Source organism: Amblyomma mixtum, chromosome 1 (assembly GCF_055824585.1).
Source record: "Amblyomma mixtum isolate Tamu chromosome 1, ASM5582458v1, whole genome shotgun sequence".
Classification (NCBI taxonomy): domain Eukaryota; kingdom Metazoa; phylum Arthropoda; class Arachnida; order Ixodida; family Ixodidae; genus Amblyomma; species Amblyomma mixtum.
This window is the reverse complement of record NC_143012.1, coordinates 24,264,803-24,282,273: the sequence shown is the minus strand read 5'-3', so window position 1 is coordinate 24,282,273 and position 17,471 is coordinate 24,264,803. Positions and strand designations below refer to the sequence as shown.

The 17,471-nt window shown below is 49.2% G+C and overlaps 1 protein-coding gene across 3 annotated transcripts in view; it reads left to right on the top strand.

The window, feature by feature from the left end:
* Window positions 1-10,488, top strand: part of LOC149365761 (F-BAR domain only protein 2) — a 70,848-nt gene extending 60,360 nt beyond the window's left edge. For all 3 annotated transcript variants that reach the window (XM_089545801.1, XM_089545819.1, XM_089545810.1), the window contains 4 exons: window positions 1,001-1,217; window positions 5,239-5,409; window positions 6,840-7,092; window positions 9,125-10,488. In XM_089545801.1, coding sequence (XP_089401927.1) covers window positions 1,001-1,217; window positions 5,239-5,409; window positions 6,840-7,092; window positions 9,125-9,147 — 664 coding nt within the window. In that variant the 3' untranslated portion in view covers window positions 9,148-10,488. The remainder of the gene's footprint in view (window positions 1-1,000; window positions 1,218-5,238; window positions 5,410-6,839; window positions 7,093-9,124) is intronic.
* The last annotated feature ends 6,983 nt before the right edge of the window (window positions 10,489-17,471 follow it).

Genomic DNA, 17,471 nt, shown 5'->3' with positions numbered 1-17,471 from the left:
TTCACTCATATTATATATCATGCAATCAATCAATCAATCAATCACTTTATTTCAGCTTTTTTTACAAAAACTGTGGGCGGCAAGAAAAAAGCAGTCATTACGACCGCTTCACAAGCCTCGCCAACTGCATTGCATAGTGGAATGAGTCCAAAACGCTATCTGTATGCACAGTTATCCATGCGCCGGATGTCCAGACTTGGGTTATATCAAGGTGCACTTCTCTTAATTCAATCCTCTGATAGTGCAAGCAAAAATCTGCGGTGTCTTGAGTTTGAATAGAGTCTGTTCTACCTGTTTGTAACCACTGTGCATAATTCTGCTGGAGAAGTGCTGCCTTTATGGTGCGTGAAGCTGCCACTCCTTTGTTTCACTTGGGAAAATAACGAAGCATTGCAGTAATTGCATGTCGTGGCTGAGAAGAATGATTCTTGCTGAAAAGAAGTCGAATCCCTCAAGACATTTGGCTTTTTAACGATGCTGGGTGGACAGCAGTAATTAAGCGAAGTGTGAATGGCATTGCTGCCACTGGGATTGTGGCACGCTTCAGAATTGTTGTTACATATTGAAGGACACTTGTGAAGGAGGAAAGGCTGAGAAACAGCATGTCAAAAGAGCGTTGAAGTTCTGTAAATTTACACTGTGAACTGTCGTAGTGATGCTCAGAAAGTTTGCCCACCCTTGGCTCTTCAGAGTTGCCCTGTATTTGAACTGCTGTTCTTGGAGGATAGAGTTGCCCCGTATTTGAACTGCTGTCCTTGGAGGATAGAGTCGCCCTGTATTTGAACTGCTGTCCTTGGAGGATAGAGTTGCCCCGTATTTGAACTGCTGTCCTTGGAGGATAGAGTTGCCCTGTATTTTAACTGCTGTCCTTGGAGGATAGAGTTGCCCCGTATTTGAACTGCTGTCCTTGGAGGATAAGCTTTGCATGGTGGATGATTCAGACCCAGTGAAGTACAGTTGCACTTCGTGAAGCTTGTAGTCGGAACCGTTTGCCCCGCAGGGATGCAAGCCAGTCGACCAGTGACCGGTGTGTCTACGAGTTCAACATGTCGGTGCTGACGGGCCTGCTGCGGCGGCAGCACGAGCAGACGCCATCGGCCTCCTACTTCAACATCGACATCCTCAAGTACCACGTTCGGGCGGGCCCCGGTGCTCGGTCGGCACCCCTGCACCTGGTGGCCTTCTGGAAGACCCAGGAGGACAACACTGACCTCAAGGTCTGCTCCTTGTTATATTCCCCGCTTGATAGTATGTTCCCATATGCCCCCTCCCCCGACCTTTTTTTTCCTCTTGTTTTACCATGTCAGCTGCTATAGCCATGCGCCCCCTCCATGAGATCTTACGGTAGTTGTCCGATCACAGTGGCCTTTATGAATGAAAGGGCCGCAGGTGAAAAAGCTATAGCAAGTGAAAAAGCTGTAAAAGGGTTCAAAGAGCGCCGTTAGAAGAAGCAGCACTTGAGGGGCGCAGTGCACAGTTCAGTATATTGAATGTTCTGCTGAACGCGAGTTCGATATATGTGAACAAGTGTGCAATACTTTTGCATGAGATTTTCAAGATAATGTTCTGACTGTTCAGTATAAGCAATAATTCGATATATCTGGGTTTGATATATCCGGGCTTGGCTGTAATCGGTATTCATAGTAATTATGAACACAGATAATATTATACAATAAATAAAATCTCCCCTGTATGGGCTGCGTAAGATGCTCCAGCAATATGCCTTGCAGCCCTTTTATTGGAGCAACTGTAGCTTATTGAGGTTAGCTTTCAAGGTAGTCCCCCGGACTAAATTGCAGCAGTTGGCATGAGACCGAAATGAAGCATGATACCGTATTTACTCGTGTAATCTTAGCACCCCTGATTTACCACCCGGATTTACATTCCTTGGAGTAGACCCAAACTGGCCCAGGGGAACAATTGCGTCACTGGACGCATCCGACAGCAGCACACTCCATATCTACAGGGCAGTCTTGGTGGAAACCTTTTGACGCAAATAAAAAAAACATATACAGTTGAACCTCGATAGAACGAAGTTCGCGATGCAACAAACTTTTTATGTTTCAGTTTCTTGCTTCCATTGAAATGCATGTGTTTTTCCCCTCGATTTAACGAAGTGGTTTCGCGCCGCAGTTTCGATGCAACGAAGTTTTTGGGAGCACAGAAAAACTATTTTGGAAGAACTCCGCCACTTTGTAAAGTAAATTCAAATTTTATTTCGTAAAAACGTTTTTGTAGAGGAAAATGTTTCCCCACTGCGGCGCCCCGGGCGCAGACGTGTGAATAGTGCCCCTTTGACGTTTCCACGTCTAGAGCAACGTTGTCAATCCAATCCAATCCAAGCCTAGAGCGTCTCGCTGTCGTTGGCACGAGAAGGCACGGTGCCGCAGCGTGGTGCTCTTTTCTGCAACAATGAGTGGTGCGCCCCGGAAGAAAAAAGTGCTTTCTCTTGATCTTAAAGTGAAGATGATCCTGATCCAGAGGCAACGGTTGCGTTTCGACGGAGGCGAAATGCAAGGTGCCTGTGTACAATAAAAGCTCGGTAATTCGATACTGACGGGACCACGAAAAATTGTCGAATTATCGAATGAACAACAAAAAACAATGTTTGCCGCAACAGGACGTCCCTTAATTTGGCAAAGAAATCTGTTCTCACCGTCTGCTTTTTCGAGCGAATTTGAGCGACTACGATAGCTCTAACAGCTGCCAGCTGCTCGGCGGCACACGCACTGTCAGGGATTTGTTCACAGAAGTCCTCCCGCACGGGCAAGGCTTCTGCGGCTTCTTTCACCGTGCACTTCGGCATTTGGGACAACTGCTCACAATCGTCACCTTCTGACGAATAGTCGTTGTCAGCGCCTGTCACTGCAATTATTTCATCCTCGGTCAGCTGACAGGACACAAAGGCGAGGCGCGCAGGCACTGCGCGCTACCCACTCGAAAGCAGCGCGGCGAGGAGGTGAAGCAAGCGCGGCTTCGGCCGCTTATCTTTTTCAGCCAGCGTCCACTTCGGTGGACGCGGTTGTTGCTGCGACGCGCGTCTTATCTTTTCTCTTTATCTTTCCTCTGATCTTTTAACTCTCCTCTATCTGCACGCAGCAGCGGTGGTGGCTCGGCTGAGCCAGTAGGCAGGCCCGTGCAATTTCCTTTCACCCTTCTCTCAGTCGCAACAAAACAGCAACAACAAGCAGCGCAGTAAACACGCTGAGAAAGCGCGCAATTACCAAAAAAGGCGCCGCCTTATAACCACGATCGTAGCAGCAAGAACACGCGGAAACGACGACGCGCGCCAAAACGAGACTTGCTGTCGATAGGGTTGAGCGGACGACACCAACACGACTGCTGAGACACAGCAAAGCACAAAAAAAAAGACGCCAGTCGCTTCGGCCGCCGCTAACCTCACTTCCCTCGCTCACGCTGCTGACGACGATGATCATACGGATGGCCTATCAGCCGTACAGTAACGCCGCTCGTGGTAGTGTTTTTTCTTTTTGCTCTCGGCACACCGGCTTGGCGGGCTGCGGAGTGAAGTCGAATTAACCGATGCACGGCAAAATTTGTTCGAATTAACGAGAGTTTCGCCCCATAGACTCCTATGTATAATTGTAGGGACCTCGCGTGCGCGTCGAATTATCCGATTTTCCGAATTAACTGGGGTCGAATTAACGAGCTTTCACTGTATTGCGTGACACAACGCAGGTTAAACTGCATGTGGTCGTAGTTTTCAAAGCCCTCCGCTACGTCCTGTTCGGTGAAGTTAGTCGACAGTCAGTAAATCGCGCCCCAAACCACATCCGCTCCGCAAAGCCAGCCTAACCACCTGCACCATTTTGCGGGGCCTCCTACTTGCACGTCCCATTCCCATCAGCCCCCGCGAGAGCACGTGATGGATCGCAGTGTTGCTTGACGCCATTAATGGATTTCCGCGCCGCTCGGTTTCGTTTTCGGTGATGCTGCCGCACGCTTTGTGGCATGTCTTCGCAGCAACACGCGAAGCTCGCTTTAATTTTTCAATGGCAGCATTTATCTGCATCTCTCAGTCAAGATTTCGCGATGCCCGCAATTTGCTGAGAAAACAATGCAAGGTAATGGGTAACAAGATGCGCGGCGCCGCAGGGAGCTGCTCGGCTCTACAGAAAATTTCAACTGAAGCAATATTTTGAGATTTCCGATTCCGAGGTAACGAAGCTTGATTGAACTACTAATGCTGCTCTATTTGCTTGTCGTTCCTTTTAAAATCGGTTGTAATATCATCACGAACGCACGTGAGCGGGATAAAACAGAATAACAATGTTATTTGAATGCACAATTTCATTAGCGGCACTGAAGGACAAAAACCTCGGTGCAACGAAGTTCGCGATATAACGAAGTTTTCCCCCGAAACGTACTGCTTCGTTATATCGAGGTTCAACTGTGACCATAATTTTTTTTTCTGAATTCTCTAGTCCAATACGGGGTGTGGCCTGTACGCTGATGTGGTCCTGAAATGACATTATACGGTAGTTGTCGGGATAGTGGATTCTTACGGGTTCCCTGATTCAGCCTTCAACCATAGTTTGGGAAACAGGCTCTGCTCTTGCCTCGTGCGGGACAGCGAGGGGCTTGCATTGCAGCACTTTAGTGCAGATTTTGGTGTTGGTGACATGAAGTGTAGTGTGAATGTGATGAATCTATGGGTGTGGCTCCAGTACAAGCGAACATAGCTTGTTAGCGTATAACATGTGAAATGGTGACATTCATGATTTCGGGCCTGTTTTTCTTCCAAAGCGATTTTCTTTTTATGAATTCACTGGTTTTCTGTTCTGTTTGATCATTTGAACCTTTTTTCGGGTCCCGCTGAGTCCGAAAAACTTGTCAACAACACGATTTTAGCCTGGTTACTTTCTGTGCTACATCAACCCACTGTAGTGATATTTTCAAAGGGTACAGCTTTCGTACCCACTTTATTGTTTTAGTACAATCTTTTGGTAATTGATTTTGGCCCGTCAGTCGGATGCTTCGCTTTGCTTCCTTTCTTGTTTTGACTCGGCATACCCAAGCCGCACAGATGGTTGGCCCAATATTGGAAATGCATTGGCAGAAGCCGGCCCGACAAAGGACCAGTGCAAAACCATCCAGTTCCAATGTTGGGCTGTATTTGTACACTGCACAGTATGCAAGCATGATGTTTCTCTTCTCCTTCAAGGTTGCAATTTGCGTGCCTGGCCTGTCATCTCTGTTCTTTTCTGCGCACTGCAGGTTGACTACGAGTACAATGCCAAGGCCCTGAGCCTGCCGGCAGGCATGGGGGCCACTGGGGTGGGGCAGCCTGCGTCCACTGCCAACCCCGCACCTTCGGCGCCAGGGTTTCCGCCACTCACAGGGTTGTGCCTGGGTGTGCCCATGGATGGGGGCGTGACTGGTGTGCAGGTTAGTAAAACGGAAACTACACGCTGTTGAGCTCTGCCTGGGATACCAATAGGCTCGCATTAGAACCTTAGCGTCTTGTAGTTATACCCAACCTTTAAATGCTTAGTTCAGGGTTATTAATCTGGCAGTCGTTGCGTATTCTATGACCTCACTTATTTAACATGCTGTGAAAAGAAAGAAAGGGTTTGTGGAACAAGGTTTTCTGGCACAAAAATAATTTCTTGCGGTACAGTGGAATTTTCGCTGCCGTGTGGTTCGAGTGCTTTGTTGTAATCTGAGAACTACACATAGCATGCACTAGTCACTGTGGAAGTCTGCTGCGAGTACCATATACACTCATGTAAGAGCCACCCCCCCCCTCCCCCCCTTCTTTTATGGCAGAAAAAAATGTTGGCTAAGGACAGTTGAGTCCCACGTGTGCGCTGTTTTTCCCACATGGAGTTGGTAACAGCGCCTGCAACAAATGATGCCATGATTAGGGCTAGTTGGTTCGTCGCTTACAAGGAATGACGGCAGCGCAGCCAGAAAATGGACGAACGCAAGCGTTGGCTAGTATGTGGTATGAACAGATGCAGAGTGGTGAAGCCATGAACCAACTAGCCCGAATCACTACCCTGCATCAGTTTGCATCACGTACTATGCTCCATTTCATACATAGCAGGCAATGCTGTGGAGGCTGCGGAGCTAGTGCATCCATGAAACCATATTACTCTGTCATGTATTATTCTTTCTTCTTGATATTTCGGTGACTAGATGAAAACATAAAGCAGTATAAAACGATGCGGTAGCACTGAAAACCACGGTCAAAGCTGTGATGTGCTCAGTGTTCGGGACCTCTCACTAATATTTTCACTGAGTATGAACTACATATCAGATGATGGAGTAGAAGCGACTCGCCCTTCCAACCGTGTATTGTACTGCCACACGCAATTCACACTTTGCGAAGTCTTGACGAGTCGTGGGAAGAAAATGTGGCAAGAGGTAAAATGAAGGCCAGGAGATGCCAGTCACGCCACTTGAGGTTTGTTGCGACGAAATGTGCTCGTGTTCACTTCGGTCGTATTGCGTACTTTTTGTGCATAAACTTAGCCTGCACGATCAAGTGCGCTGCATTGGCAGCGTTGCCTCTTATGTTTACAACGAAGTGTAGTTGATGTGAGGTTTCTGGGCCAGCCTTTTTGTGCGGCGCGCCAGTGCTCCCAGTTGGGAAGGAGTGCGCTCCACGTATGCTGTTCATTCTTGAAAGAGATCACCCTGACATCTGTTGGCTACATGAGAATGCAACATAACACTAGGCAGCTGGCTGCAGGCTGTTGGTTACTGGGTTTGTTACTGGCATCACTGGGTTCCTTATCGGATTTGAGGGCTGCGAGCCCTGCAGTTGCAGCCCCTGTCGAGCACACACTTAAAAGCTGGTGTGGCCACTGCAGGCCAAGCCCCCGTGCGTGTGGAGTGGGGAGAACCAGCGTGCCCTGTGGCGGCTGAGTGACCCGCTGGGCGGTAGCGCGGGCAGCCAGCGGAGCGGGTCCCTGCTGGCGCGCTTTGCCCTGACACGGGGCCCCTCGACTCCCCGCCCTCTGGAGGCGCGCTTCCTGTGTGAGGGCGCCACCCTGTCTGGAGCCAGCTTCGAGCTGGTGGGCCAGGGCTACCGGGTGTCCCTAGTCAAGCGGCAGATCATGTCTGGTGAGTGGCCCTAGCAGTGTGATGCCTGGGAGGGCTGCAATTCCTTCGTGCCGCAGGTGTGCGTGTGATACCCACATTAGTGCCATGTGTGTGTGGTCAGAGAGTGGATGCTAACACATTAAAGGGACACTGAAGAGAAATTGAAGTTGGCTTGTATTGACAGAATACCAGCTCCTGATTACAAAAACGCCACTCATACTGACAACAAAGCTTTTGTAACGTAGAAAAGAGCAAGAACCAAAATACAGGTATCTCCGCCACAGGCCAAACTGGCAAGTGCAAGCGTGCTGACGTCATAGGACAAAGCAGTGTTGCTAGAACCCGAGACGCCACAAATCCCTGAGGCGCAGGCAATGCATGCGCAAATCTTCTTGACGTCGCCAGATGGCGCCACGAGCCTGGCAGCTACGCGCGCGCCTGAAGCATCGGGACCAATCAGCGCCTGCTCACCGGCTCCCGGTGTTCCGCTAGCGGTAACAAGGTACACGGTATGCTAAAGGTGTCTATTTGTGAGAACTTCGTTGAAGGCTTCGAGAACGAGATCCATCGTAACGCTGGCAAAACGCCAGTGCAAACGTAAGCGAAGCGACTGTAGCGACGGCTGCAATAGCCGATAGATGCCTTCAACGTGCGGCCGGCGGTAGCTTTCTTTTTGGCTGCTGCTAGGCCGCACTGCTGGCAGCCAGAAATCACGGAGTCTGTGTTACGTCATGTTCACGTCATGTTTCATGTCACTTAGTCCTGTGTCGTCATAGGAGAATCCCAAGTTTGAATCAGAGCGGCGGGAAAAACTTTTTCAACTTCGAATCCAAATTTCTTAGAAATAAACGCATCTTTCGCTGCCGGCCAAGTGGCAACAAAGCCATGACATGCCGGACTATCGGATTTTGCTATAAAAAAAAATATTAATAGTGCTCTCCTCACTGTCCCTTTAACTGTGTCATGTGTAACCGCTGGGTCACGTCGTGTATTCCTGCTGTGCGACACAGAATTCTGAGTGGCACTATGAAGCCATGGAGCGGCTCAGATTTTTTCAAAGAGCCGGCAACAAGCATGCGTGCTAGGTAGCTATTGCCATCTGTTGTCGGCTCCAGCAAGTTGACTTCGCTGGAGGCTCACCGGTGGGCCATGATAGATAGATAGATAGATAGATAGATCTTTATTTAGACAACAAGGTCTCGGATGCAGGGGCAAAAGGCAGATGCACTCTGCCTGACGGGGCCCAAGCACCCGACACAATGCTCACGACAAGCGGCAAAAGAAGCAAGAGCTTCATACACTCTCATTACAAAAAACAACACATAATTATACAAGGTAAAAGTAGGAGGAAGGTGCATACTTTTGCAATGACATAATTAAAGTAAATATTTACAAGACACATCACAACAAGAAAAACACGAGAATTCAAAGAGTTGACAGAAAAACAGGGACATCAAGAATTTTAATCATTCGGGCGAGAAAGGAGGTAAGCTTTTCTATTGAATGATGCACTGCGACTAAGGCCAGAAAAAAAAAAAAATTCTGTCACAGTGAATGTGTTAATGATTGCGAGTGAGTGGGAGCCAGGGAGAAAGGATGTGCATAAGGAAGGTCAAAAAAAGGAGGAATAATAATGCCTTGCCCGCACAACCTGTTGGGGAGAAGGGACCAAAAGAACCGGGAGGAGGCCGGTGAGCAGAAGAGCAGCGACGGTTGTAAGTGTAGCAGCTGCTGTCTTTTCCCCCATTGCAATTCAGCCATCTTTAAACCAACGGAAGTGTCGCTCACGGTGCACTCCCGTGGGCCACAGAGAGCTCTCCATGAATGCATGTTCCATGCTTCTGCATGCAAATTTGGTTCACTTTGGTGGATGATACGAAAATTTTTTGCAACACCATGAGGTTGGTATCATCGAGATTCTAGTGTAGTGGATAATGGCATCATTGATTGTTGCATCCATTACGAACTTCCCTAACTTACACCTAGCCTTCTCCTGAGACATTGCTTGCCTGTCCGGTGGTTGTGATTGGTCGCTCTCGCTCTGACTTCGCAGGGAAGTACCTCTGTGAGCCGTGACGTTTGCCTGCGACGGCGATGACGGGCCGTCCTCTGCCACCTGTCCCCGCCTCCCCGCCGTCAAGTCCCGATGAACAAGACAGTGCGCAGCTGAGCGCAGCGCCCGCGCTGGTCGCTGGTCCGATTGGCGAGTGCGTTGCCGCCCTGTCCCCGCCATCCTCTGACCCCCCTCCTCCTCCTCTCTTGCATCCTCGAAGACCTCCCTCCCCTCCTCCTCCTGCCCCCAGTGAGACTGCCCGCAACCCAGAGGTCCCACCCCCACAGCAGCAGCAGCAGCAGCAGCAGCACCAAGCCTCCCCGCCCCCCATGTTTGCTCCCGCCCACATCTCGGCCCTAACCGTCACCGTCGTCGCGGCCAGTGTCTTCTGCCTCGCCCTCCAACTGGTGGCCCTGTGGCGACGCAGCAGCTAGACGCGCCCCGCACATTTTCAGCAGGAGCACACAGTGCTTCTCCTCAACCCCTGTTCTCAGTGAAGGCAGGGGCAGGGTTCAAATCTAGGCAGACACTTTCACTGACAGAAAGCTGCAGTGGAGCCTACTCTTGTGTTTCTGTTCTATCTTTTTGTTTTCCAGGTTCTTAATACTGCGCTGCCTTGCTCTGTCCCCACCCTGTGTGCCCTGGGCACCTCTGGCAGGCAGGTGGCACACTGCGGTGTGGGGAAAGCGGCAACAGCTGCGCACGTGCCCCGACGCGTGCTTTCTTTCCAGCAGCGGTACGTGGGCAAGACCCGCACAAAGTGTTTCTCTGTGTCGGCTCATTGGAGGCGGACGCCTGCTGCCAGTCACATTTGTCCTGCGTTTTCGCTGAGCACTGTACATAGAGAGGATATTTTTTAATGAGACTCGGTCCCCTTTATGCTTCGCTCTCAGTCTTGCCTGTTCGTCTGCCATTGACTGTTGCAGACGACTCGCAATCGCAGACAGGCTGATTACCGCTGCAGCTGCCATTGCTGCCACCGTAGTCTGCATTTTCCCGCGTGAACTGTACATACTGCTTTTTGAGAAAAGAGAGAAGGAAGAAGATCGTCGCAAGAACAGAATAAAAAAAAGTTGCTGCGCGCTCTTTTTCTCCTTTTAATTAAAAAGAATTGCCACTTGTTCAGCATGTTTTGTTTAGCCTTGCCTTTTTTGTTTTGGAATGAATGTGTTGTTTAAATGTACCATTTGTTGTTGCCTGATATTTGTCTAACCTTAAGTATATGCATATATATAAATATATACATTATATATATACACAATGTTGTTGATTTGATGGAATGCTTTGCTTTACACGAGCAACAAACAGTGAAACTGGAAAAGGAAAGCTTATGGAGGAGGCAATAAAATTGCTGCCTTTGAAAACGAGAGCAGTTTCATTTCTTTTGGGTCGAAATTTCTGGAGCCCTTCACCACGTCGTCTCCCATAGCCTGAGTCGCTTTGGAACGTTCAGCCCTATAAAGCAGTATCACTGTGTTTGCTTTGCTTTTGTTGCCTTTCTAACAGCCTCTGTGAATGGCCTGTGCTTTGTCATATCTTTCAACTACCCTAATCTGATTTTGCTTACCTTGCAGGTTATGATTGCAGTCAAATTTGTAGAATGTATTGGTATTCTAATGGCATGCCTTGACACAACATGTGGAGTATTACCTCCACGTCATTGTTAGTAAAGGAGCCAGTGTCGCAGAAAAGCTGTTAACGGCACCGTTGGCCGCGAACGAAAAATCCACTGGTCACGTGACTTTGTGGTATCACAACCTGTGCACCTGATTGTAAGCAAACCGCCCACCATGGCAAAGATTAGGTTGGGGCAACCGAAAAGGAAATAAAGATAATAAGCTCCTGCCTGCACCACATACGTACAACAGGCTTAACCTAATTCGAAAATAAAAGAATAGGCCCGTAGGCAAATTGTAATTTCACCACCCGTAGGTGGAAAAGTAAAAAGATAAGGGAGAAGCTACTATAGTGACCCACAGCCAGGGGAGCGGGCCCGGGGAGACCCCTGATCTCCCCTGGGAAGTAGCGGGAAGGGTGGGTGAAAGGGATTGGGTAAATGGTTGTCAGGAGCAGGTTATAGAATTGTCGATGGGAATGGGGACAGCGAGGTTTTTGCTCTGATCCTTCATTATCTTGACTCCATTTCTGGCCTGCCTGGCCAGGGCACGGAGAGCATCGAGATTGCCCAATGGTGCGGCCCCACTCACGGGATGCCCGACCACCCACCGTACGCAGCTGGCTCCGACCGCCGGTGATGGGAAAACCTAACACGGGGTCAGCAGCAGACCGCAGGGTCAAATTTCCTCCCAGGTGGCAGTTAAACTAATCACTAATGCGTTCTAGCCCCCATCGGTGACAGCAGCTGACAAGTAGTGATTCATCACTGCTCGCCACCATCTTGTTTGTTGTCGAAATTGTGGATAGTCTTGGCTTTTCTTCTATTTCTATAGTTTGTCATCGTCAAAACCTGTTGAACCATTATTTGTGCTATCACGTTCAGTGGTCAATTATTATGAGTCCTTTTTCTTTTCCATCGCCCTCTTCAGAAGTTTCATTCATTTTCTATCGTGATTCTTTTTTTTTCTTACTACGAGTGCACTTTGCTTTCCCGTTTAGCACCGCATAGTCTTAAGTGTCACTCGAGCGCACACCGGTAAGTGCGCTTAACTTACGTGCTTGACAGGGGCATAAAACTCTCCAATATTTCCCGGCATCTACTGAACGCGCCCCACTGTAGCAGCAGCCTTGTGAGCATATTTGGCTTAGTTTCTTGCGCACAATGATTGCGACACTATCCAGTGGTCAGCCGCCGCGGTGGCTCAGTGGTTATGGTGCTCGGCTGCTGACCCAAAAGACCCCGGCCCCCGGGTTCGATCCCGGCCGCGGCGGCAGAATTTCTTTGGAGGAGAAATTCTAGAGGCCCGTGTACTGTGCGATGTCAGTGCACGTTAAAGAACACCAAGTGGTCGAAATTTCCGGAGCTCTCCACTACGGCGTCTCTCATAGCCTTAGTTGCTTTGGGACGTTAAACCCCTTAAAACCAAGCCAAACTATCCAGTGGTCACATGCCTCGCAGTGTTGGCCCCTGCGCTTTGCTGATTTTGACATCAGCTTTGTGCTGGCTCATCGTTTTCTTGAAATACTTTGTTGCCCCAACCGTCGTCACGACCTCATTGACCAATCACAGGCGGCGGCGCGCGCCACGGCGCAAGCTGAATATTTCTGCTAAAAAAAGGGAATTCGCGCATGGTTTTGACTTATTTGGGCTCGATGTTCGAGCATACGGCATGAAAAACTATAGGATGCCGCTGCCAGCCGGATTTTTCACAAAAAGTGCTTCAGTGTCCCTTTAAAGGGGCTGCGAAACACTGCTTGGGGGGATACCGGCTACACTTCTGGTGGGTTCTTTATGTCACACAGATGCTGACTTAAAAAGAATTACAGGAATCGATGCACAGGAATGGGCGTTATTCAGTGAAGAAATTTGAAAATACAAGCAAACAAAACGCTGCCCTCAACTCGATTTTGGCGGTGCTTCCCACTCCTATTTCGCTCTCACAATGACAGCACCTGGCGCAACCAATCAAAACAGCCAGCCAGAGCACGTCGCGGAAGTTTGAACTCGTTCTTGCTAAGACTGGGCGCATTTGTTTTTCAGTCCCGGACTGTCCGGGACTACTTGCGGACTCGAGTCCGGTATTTGTTTTTCTCGGGCAGCCCGAAAGCTCCGCCTACCTGCCTGCATCGCCATAGCAACGCGTTCGTTTTTAGCCTATGGCAGTCCGCGGGCTGCTTGGGGCTGCTGAGAAGGCAGCAGACGATAGCTGCGCGCCGCGCTAGCAGCCATATTGAGTTAGACTCCGTGTGCATTTTGAGTATTTTTCGTGTTCCTGGAGGTCGATATCATGCGTTAAACCTTCACATGAGATCCGTAGCTGCTTTCTGAGCCATCGCAATACTTTTTGTTCTTGCATCTTCGTTTATTTTCTTGAAATCCACCGCACACGGACGCGCGTTCGAAACTGCGAGCGCGTATTTGCTCGTGTCGTCAAGAGGTTCTCGTTCGCTTGTTTTGCGACATGCTGTCTGTACGCTTACCTGAAAGCATCGCAGGTGAACCACTCGTATACTGGAGCAGCTATAGAGCTTGTTGTCAACATTTTTGCGAAGGCTTTCGTCTATCATGCCGATCCGCAACGAGTTGGGCTACTTTGTGCGAACTTCGCCGCAAGCAGTAGCGGCGAGCATACCTCCGAAGCTGAGTTCTGTAATGCACCTACGCTAAGCTGACAGTACAGTCTTTAAACCGACTCAGTATCATGATCGAGCGCACGGCGTTGCTTCGGCGTCGTGGTGGCCGTGGCTTGCATCGTCTGCTAGCAGATGACAGCGTCCTTGTACGGTAACCGAGGGGGAGCCCAGCTCTGGCGCCGAGTTCGAAAGCAGCCTATGGCAAGTAGGTCATGTGACCATGACGTTGTTTGCTGTCAGAGCGGAAGCCGAGACCTGTCAGCAAGTAGTCCGGGACTGGAAAAACAAATGCGGCCACTGGCAGCGTCGTTTCCATGCCAGAGCGCCCCTGGTGGTGTATTTTTATTTTACTTGCTTTGCAGGGCTTTTATCTAAGACAAGCAAGTTGTTTTTGTTGATCTAATATAAAACGCAGACAGGTGACAAAATGTGTCTCTATTTATTCACACAATTTGCAGTATATTTACTGTTTGTCCGATCATCAAGCTCGCGCCAGGTGATGTCATATCCGCTGCTAAAAACCCGCCACTGTGTGGCGACACCATCAGAGCCATGAAGTTGTTTTTGGGAGGACATTAAAATATTAAAAAACGGAATATACGCGGTATTACCGACACTAATAGCACCATTATAACTCACTGTATGCAATCAACAGGCAAAACAGTTAACTAAACGAAGATTGTGTTTCTGGGCCCCTTTAAGGACCAGCGGTTATCTTGCCTTCGCATGATAATCGCTGGTCTTTAATCAGTCTACTCACGGAGATGAGTGTATAAACAGCATATTCAGGTAGCTGGCACCCTATAACGTCAATAACGAGGGAACTGCTCTCGGTTTAGGCAGGAATTTGTATTTTAACTTGACGTTAAAAAAAGTCGCGTAAAAATGCATGATGGCGACCCCAAACGTTCTTTCTGTTGCAGCAGGTGGTATAGTCGGATACAACTTAAGTCTGCAGTGAAGCTCCGCCCACATTCAGCCTCCGCGCACAGAATTCCTCCACGACGAAAAAGTAGTCCGCTGCTGAAACGTTTCTTGTTGCCGAAAGAAGAAGCTTAGCACAAGAAAAATATTATGAGCTCTAGAATTTTGATACGGGAATTGTTTGATACAGTCAAACATTAAAAAGTTGATTTCGTTTACTGTTGCGATTGGCCAGCGGAGTAATAGAAAACGCCGCGGACCGCAGCCCAGTGTTAGCAACTGCTGTTTTTTTAAGTTGTATCCTACTATAGACTTTTTTTGTAGAAGCATAAGTGAATATATACTATAGTAGGATACAACTTAAAAAAACAGCAGTTGCTAACACTGGGCTGCGGTCCGCGGCGTTTTGTATTACTCCGCTGGCCAATCGCAACAGTAAACGAAATCAACTTTTTAATGTTTGACTGTATCAAACAATTCCCGTATCAAAATTCTAGAGCTCATAATATTTTTCTTGTGCTAAGCTTCTTCTTTCGGCAACAAGAAACGTTTCAGCAGCGGACTACTTTTTCGTCGTGGAGGAATTCTGTGCGCGGAGGCTGAATGTGGGCGGAGCTTCACTGCAGACTTAAGTTGTATCCGACTATACGTACCGTTAGTATGCCCCAATGTCACAGAAACGTAAGTTTTGTTCTAGTAAGCTGTAGAAGGCGTACTGCTCGCTTTCTGTAAATCACATGAATATTTATAGTTATACGTACGCTAAACGCAGGTGCATTCCCACTTTTAGTTCAGTGTATGCTAGCAGACGTGCAAAAATAAACTCGTCCTATAGTGGCGCCATCTGGTTGCCAGGACGGGAACCTTTGCTGTAAACAAACCGACTCTGCTGTTAAGCCTAGAAGCGGCACAATCGTCTCTAATTTTGAAAAAAAAAAATGAAGCAGATTTAGCACTTAGACGTTTTCTTATAGGCGAGGTGAGACGAAGCGGACGACTGGTGCCCCATTTATGGCCAGTGAACGCACCGAAAAAGGCAGCAACAACGAGAATTCAGCCCGAAGCGAGGGGTCCAGCTTCGGAGGGCGCCGCCATGTTTGTCGCCACGCGGCGGAAATCGTCGGGATCGTCGCTACGAGAGTCGTGACCGCGTTTATTCGGAGTTGACCACAGTGGAAGAATATCTTCCACCGTGGAGTTGACTCATATGGGTCAAAGTTTTGTTCGTTCATCCTTGGCAATATTCTTTTCAACTTCGCTCAGATTCTGGAAGCTTGACATACTGCCTGCCAAACAACCGCGGCGCCTCTTCGTCTTGGATTGGATTGATTGTCGCACCCTCTCAGGGTCGTGGTGCTCACGTTCCTGTATTTCATTAATGACAAAATACACGCCACCCTCCTCGCAACCTCTGCTCTGAGCCGTAAAGACAGTGGCCGCGTACTCGTGAGAGGAGTGTATCGTCCTTGGGTGGGACGACAAGAATGAACAGCCAGGTTGCCAAGAAACAGTGAGCCCCCTGATTTATTGTTCGGTGTTATTTATACCCGAAAGTGGGAAGGGGTTAGTGCACACAGAGGGCAAGAGGAAAGCACGTGGCACTGCACAGCACCCAGATAACTTGCAGGCCACGATGCACGATTTGATATGATAAAAGGAGTGCTCCAGCTGGTGCTGTGACGGTAAGGTAAATTAAGACCATCGCGGATAATCTTCATGTGTCGGCTTTTCGTGTAATGTGATTTTTCTGACGGCGTCATTCCGTATCAAGTCGCCGAGTACTGCGTCACCGCCGGATGCGATGACGCAGCACGGTGAAATTTACATATTATTATTAAACTATTTACATTGTTTGTAGTGTGATAGCATTAAAAGCTTTTGATGTGTTTACTGGAAGTGACGTGACTTCTGATTGGGGACGTCACTTCTGTCCAATAGAAATGTTCCAGTCTGGTGGAGTCAGTTCCCTCCAGCCAATGAAAACGCTCTGGTCTTGTGAAGTCACTTCCTTGCAGCCAGTGGAAATCGTCATCATCAGCCTGACTACGCCTACTACAGGGCAAAGGCCTCTCCAATGTCTGTGGAAATTCTCCCGTCTTGTCACGTCAGTTCCCTCTAGCCAATGGAAATGCTCCATTCTGACGAGTTCACTTACCTACAGCCAATGGGAATGATCCTGTCTTGTGACGTCACTTCACTCCAGCCAATGGGAATGTTCCCATCTGGTGTCACTTCCCTCCAGCAAATGCGAATGCTCCGGTCTTGTGACGTCACCTCCTTCGAGCCAATGGTAATGTTCCGGTCAGGTGATTTCACGATTCGATCCCGAAATAGCCGACTTTTTTTTTACCAGCGAAGCATTTTAAAACTCGCGGGCGATCATACGATGTGACGCCGAAGATGGGCGTTCGCAGTATTGGTTGTACATTTCGCTTTTGCATCACCGCATCTCATTGCGACTTTGAACTTGATTTCGCCTCCGTTTTTGTTCCGCTTCTGCGTGAGCTTCTGGTGGGTGAAGGTTTTTCTGACCACCCACCCACCGGCGGATGTTGGTGATCTCCATTTACTTTTAGCGCTAAGGCTCCCGTTTTGTAGAAAATCCGGCTTCGTCGTTGGTGTCCTCGTCGGCTCCACTTTTTCGCTCAGGCCTCGGCTGCACACGGCCCACGCCGTTCTGGAAGATGGCGATTTCTCGCCCCGAGGCTTCAGCCCACCACCGTTTCGCAGGGAATGTCGCAAAGCAGTGGCGTCCCTTCCTGCCGAAGAGTTCTTCATAAACGTCTTCGTGGACAACATACATACAGTATTTGTCAAAATTATGCAGCCCACTGCGCACCGCCGCGGGGCGGCTTCGAGGCCGATGGTGGCGCCCGTCTCCCACGCGCACTTGGCGCGAGGGTATGGAGCGTGAGGGTGAAAGGCTTGCTCGCTCTTGGGTGGGCGAGTAAGTCTGAGTGGCGCTGGTTGTGCGGCGTTCGCGTTATTACTTCGTTCGCAGCGCCTGTGCGGGGGCGCTTGCATCGATGCACAGTGGAGACTGACCTTCGGCACGCGCTCTCCCGGCGAATCTGTCCCGGGCGCTCGAAGGAAAGCCGGCTTCTACCTCGCGCTAGCGCCGACTATGCCTGAAGAAACTACAGAGATAGAAAAGATTCCACGCGCGCTTCGC